General features: G+C 41.3%; 1 protein-coding gene across 6 annotated transcripts in view; it reads left to right on the top strand.

The window, feature by feature from the left end:
* Positions 1 to 5,535, top strand: part of NFIA (nuclear factor I A) — a 346,337-nt gene extending 340,802 nt beyond the window's left edge. For all 6 annotated transcript variants that reach the window (XM_026853504.1, XM_026853499.1, XM_026853503.1 and 3 more), the window contains one exon: positions 2,809 to 5,535. In XM_026853504.1, the coding sequence (XP_026709305.1) occupies positions 2,809 to 2,826 (18 nt within the window). In that variant the 3' untranslated portion in view covers positions 2,827 to 5,535. The remainder of the gene's footprint in view (positions 1 to 2,808) is intronic.
* The last annotated feature ends 171 nt before the right edge of the window (positions 5,536 to 5,706 follow it).

The raw sequence follows: 5,706 nt of genomic DNA, 5'->3' as shown, positions 1-5,706 counted from the left end.
TTTTTTTTTTTTTTTTTAGGGAAGACTATTTTCCACTTAGTTAATCTTCTATGCTCGAGCATGAACAAAAACAATTGTGTTGGGTGAAATGCCCCCCTTTTATCTGCATCCACAAATTAATATGAGGGGGAGAAAAAAAAAAACAAAACAAAAAAGAAGATGAGATTCTAGACGGAGCATGGTAGGAAGACAGTGCCCGGCTTGGCATCCGCCGCCGCCGCTTGTTCTTGCTGCCGGCGCCCTGCGCCCGGCTGCGACTGCTGCCTTGGGGAAAGGTCTGCGAAATTCTTTGCTTTGGAAATACAATCAAGGAGAAATCTCCTTTTTGGCAGGCTGTGCGGTTACTCCGTGCGGCCGAGCTCTGACCTAGCCCTGCCCCGCTGCCTGAGACTGGCCCAGCCAAGTCCCTCAGCGTCAATTTGAAATTCGGGGCGCTAAAATTTCCACCGGCCGTGTGAAAGATCTGCTGCAAATTCACTTGACACCCGTGTTAATACCATGTCGTGTTCATTTTTTTTTTATGAGTCAGGCCCCTCGTGCCTCTAGTATACTTGTATTGACTCTCATAGTTACCATTTTAGTTTTACTGTGTTCTGTGAAAAAAATTGTAATTGGTTGAGAATCACTGTGGGCATCCATTCTTATTCAACTAAGTCTCCGCAGGTTTTTTGAGCTGGTGTGGATTAGTTTAACTCTTGTATTCAACCATTAGTGCTACCACCTTCTCACATTACAATACAATTACTGGAAGCAAGTACTGCATTTCCTATGCAACAAAAAAGGAAAATAAAAAATTGCTAATGCTAACAGGCTGTGTTGTTATTTACTTTCATCTGGGCGCGGGGCGGGGGGAGCCCGTCGCGCCGCCCCGCTGCCTGCCCTGCTCCGCCACCCCGGGCCTCCTCCGTGAGCAGCCCCACCTCTGCGACCGCAGCTTGCTTGCTTTTTTGCTCTTTTTTGCTTTTTTTTTTTTTGAAATCTGCTTTTGAAGTGAAAGAGGACTGGCGAGGCCAGAGCGGCTCCCGCCATCCCCGGCCAGTGGGCCATGTGGCCGGGCCAACGGTGATGGGAGCCAGTTGGCCATCTGCAATATAGATTTGAACCATCGGCTCTGAATTTTTAACCCCTCTGCTCCCTGCTGGGGACGTCCACGGTTCCCAGCCTGGCCAAAGACCCTCACGCTCAAGTGCCGAGGGTGAGGGATGACCCCGCAAAGCTGGGAAGAGTTTGCGGCCCGCGGTGGTCAGAGGCGTCTCTGGCACGGCCCGCGCTCGGCTTCCCTGAGCCCGCCTAAAATCAATAGGGCCCTGCAATCAGGGAGGGGAGCGGGACTTGGCACCGCGTCACAAAGCCTGCCAGAACTTCTCTCTGTTTATGAACTTTACATATGAGAACTATTTCGTTTAATTGCAGCCTGCGTAAATCTAAATATAAAATCTGTAGGCAATAGATGGAGCCGATATGGGACCGGTGTGTTTGTGTTCAGAAGGGCGAGCGGAGGAAGAGTTAGTTAATGAGGTGTATTGGAAGCAGGACAACTTCTCCGATCGTGCTATTTATTTTACCGGTTCCTACCTCCATGGCAAGACCACATAATCTCCAAGTCCCACATGAAACTTGCCTCAGAGTCTTCTGTAAATGTTCATAAATCTTCCCCGGGTTGATTATGCTATCAATCACGTCAGACGCTGAAAAGGAACGGAGGAAAAAGTTGGTAAAACTTGTCGTCAGTTTATACATGCACACGTATGCACCTCATATATTACGGGAGCCAAAGTAAAAACGTGGGGTATCAGCAACGGCTCTTTAATACCTGAATCTTTCTTGTTGTATTACTTTACTTCAGGCTAAATAGTTGCCGCTTGTTGGTGTATTCCCACAGCAATATGTCACTGCCAAGTAGCATCCCCCTGCGCGTACAATCCCAGGGCCTAACACTGCTCTTATTCATCCCGGGTTCAGGTTGGTCTGACCTCGCCGGGGCCGAGTCGGGTCTCCCCGGTGCGGTGGCACTGCCCCGACTCCAGCAGAGCCCACTCCAGCTTTCCGACAGTGTTTATTTTCCTATCGAGGAGCAAAATTGCTTTTCTGTGCTCCGGGTATCTGCGCGGTTGGGTTAAGGATGGTATTGTTGCGGAGCTGAAATCCCAGGGAATTCCCTCCCTTTGCGGGAGGAAGGCAAAAAAAAAAAAAAAAAATTCCCAAAGAAAAGCTATTAGTTGAGGTCCATGTTTTGTTTTGAAACACAAGTATGGCCAGAGATAGGGGACATTTTCGCTGATCCACTTTCCCCCAGATTTGCTTTATCCTGGCTTTTCTCTAGCGATCCACATTTCTCCTAAGAAAACAGCCCTGTTGTTGAATTTCTGTGCATCTGTTCCAGCGAGACAGTTGAAGCAGGGCAGTATAAAGCAACAGATGCTTATGCTGGCACATGCCTAAATACCCAAGAAAACCCCGACTGCAGGGTGATAAATGGCACAGAGAGGCGAATGTGTATCGCCTTTTCAGGGGATTAGACAAAAGTGAACTGGAGGGATCTTCAAGCCATAATCTATTAAAAAGATTGATAACTTGTAACGTGACATGACCCCCGCGTTCATCTGTAGCTATGGCCAGCGACTGTCGGCGAAAAAAAAAAAATATATTGATTTGTACAGTATTTTTAATTAAGCTTTGTAATTAGGTCAATTTGTCACAGTCTCAATTAGCCCCCCTCTTGGCGGAGGAGGCTGGCGGCGATGCCCGGAGCCCTTCGGGAAGCAGCGAAAGCGGGCGGCCGGGCTGACGCTTCTCTCTCTTTTGCAGTCCTGGTACCTGGGATAAAAGTCTCCGCTTCCCACCACCCACCGGACAGACCACCAGACCCCTTCCCACCTCTGTAACACGGAAGCAGCAGCAACGCAGCGCAGCGACTTCACATCGGCGGAAGGGGAGGCGAGCAGACACCGACAGCAAACTAGTACATGGAAATGGCAAACGTTATGGTTGAATGGCAAAGGCCGTAACTTTTTCGAGATTTCTTTTTTTTTTTTTTTTTTTTTTTTTTTTTTTCAATTTAGGACTGTTGTAATTTCTCATATGGTGCTGGAAATGGTTGGGCTTCATAACTTTTGAAGTGTTTCATTGGTAGTGTAAGCGTTAGGTGACACTGAGTAGAACTAGCCTCTGCTGCTGCTTACCAACTCGCTGTTGTAACACACTTTCCATATGGAGCCTAACTGTTTTACAGTATCCTCATCGATTTTCCCATACAGGTGTGAGACTTCTTGAGAAATCATGAAACACACTTAAACTATAACTTTTGTAGTAGCTGAATTCTGCAATATATAACTTACCGGACAGACATAGAGCATGTTTTTCTGTAACATATCGGAAAAAAAATTGCAGGTTTTTTTGTTTTTGTTGGGGTTTTTTTCTTTTTTTTTACAGTCGGCACTTAGATACATAACATGAACCATAAGAGCATTGTCAACAATTTGTTTCCACTCAATTGCAGAGCGATTTAAAACATCGAACTACTACTATTCACTAAAAAAAAAAAAAAGAAAAAAAAGAAAAAAAGTTTGAAATGCTGCACTTACATTAAAAAAAAAAAACATTTTTCAACAATTTTCAACAATTACACAAAAATTCACGCAGAAATGGGGAAGTTGGTCTGTTTTGACAGAAACTGACAGGAATCAATCAAAACAATCGAATTTTGAATTGAGTAAAGTGCAATTTCATTGGATAGCTAAATATCTTTGTAAGATAGAGATTGTTGAAAATTCTATTTTTGTTTTCCAAGTCCTTCCACCCCAGGACTCTAAATTATTGGGGTAAAAAACAGCCTTGCAAGAAAAAGGGGAGCTATTTTTGCTTTTTATGTTTTTTATTGTTGAACTTGTATCCCTTTAAAACTGAAGGAAAATTAAAAAAAAAAAAAAACAAATCTAATGGTGCTTTTACCACAATATGTTAACTACATTAAATGCTAATTAATCATTTTCTGTTATCAAAGCACATAACTAAAATGAAATCATAATATCTGTTAATTTTATAAGCTAAAAGTCACTATAATGGATTATGCCAATTCTGACAAATTTTACGTGTTTCCGGCAATATAGGGTTTATCAGTTCTCAAACACCTTGGGAATAAGAGAGAACGGTCCAGAAAGTAAAACACCTTCGTGTCCCTGAACTGGTACATTTTCTGGACTGCGAAGAAAACATTACAGAAACGAATGATGCTGATCTTACAACTTATGCCAGTTCAAAGCAAGGGCACTTGCTGAAGAAGAAAAAAAAGAAAAAAAAAAAAAAAAAAAAAACGTCCTGTATCTTATGTACAAAAAAAAGGAAAAAAAAAGAAAAAAAAAAAGAGTGCAAGTGATTTTTTCTATCAGACAGCGGAGCACCCCTTTGCTTCACATGCAACTTTAAGAAGGTTTCCTATACTATACATATATATACGTTCTGGTTGGCGAGTCCAGCTAATCAGAGAAAGTCTCTGCATGTTCTAGTGTTAGTAACTAATTTTTATATAGTTAATGTAGGGTAAAGTAGAGTGCATTAAGACACAATATTGTAATCCCTATTCCAGGCACTTGCCTTTAAACTATGTTTGTTCGACCCTTCAGAAGGGTTTCTACTACTGTCCTATACAATCAAGTAACTGAAATTCTTGGGAAGACACTTTGCTCCTCATCTTTTCCCTGAAACAATGTTTTGTTTTGTTTTCTTAATTTGCACGAAACAAAAAAAAAAAAAAATTCCATATCAATGTGCCTTGCCCTGGATAGCGATTATTTGTGGAATTGTTGCACATGTTCCTATATTGAAAGGGGTTTTTCCCTAGTCAAGCATTTGGAGACACTTTTTGTAAATGTGACTTTTATGTCAGCCATTGTCAGTTTCAACATCTAGAATTAAATAGGATGTTAGTTGTTCCGCAGATAGGAGTAGTGTTTATTGTCCTGTATGGTCAGTGGCAGTGCTATTCTGAGATCTGTAGATGCTAGATTATCAGTATTTTTGGATGTTGCTGCATTTTACATTTTATTTGGAGTCTTCCTTTTTGTTTTGTTTTCTCCCAGATATATGAAAATATGCAATACCTGCTTATATCATGTAGAAAAGCTTAGCAATTATTAATTTTTCTTTTAATTTTTTTTTTATTTGACCAAAGTTGGTGCTGCACTTGACGCAGTGTGTTTTAGGTGTTTGTCTTTGTACTTTTGTGATTTTTGAATGCACATGCAGGAAGGGCTCTTCTTAGAGAAGCAGTCAAACTGTGAAGCACTAAGCTGAACCCTGCTTCAAGCAATTTTTGTTTTACAACTGTTCCTTTCACAAGCAAGCCTTAAAAAAAAAAAAAACTTCCTTTTTCTTCAGATCCCACACCCATTTTTATTAGCAGACTGCAATCAATCCACATTCAATAAAAGTATATAATGCCCATTTTTATATGCACGTTTTTAAACTTCCAAGTTCTGAAAATTGTTTACTGGTTATTCTCTATTTAAGGAAAAAATAAAATGTTTTGGATTTTCATATGTGTCTGATAAGTGGTTGAGTAGTCATTTTGCTCTATTGTATTGTGTGATTGTTAGTATATGGTATCACATCCTCTAGCCAGCATCCTTTGCCTTCCCTATAGCACTTAGCTGGGCATTACTTTATTAAGACATATGTGCACTAAAAAAAAAAAAAAAAATAAAAAAA

The sequence above is a fragment of the Athene cunicularia genome (assembly GCF_003259725.1).
Source record: "Athene cunicularia isolate RWA chromosome 8 unlocalized genomic scaffold, athCun1 chr8_part1, whole genome shotgun sequence".
NCBI lineage: Eukaryota > Metazoa > Chordata > Aves > Strigiformes > Strigidae > Athene > Athene cunicularia.
The sequence above is the reverse complement of the archived record's forward strand: the minus strand, read 5'-3'. Positions and strand labels throughout refer to the sequence as shown.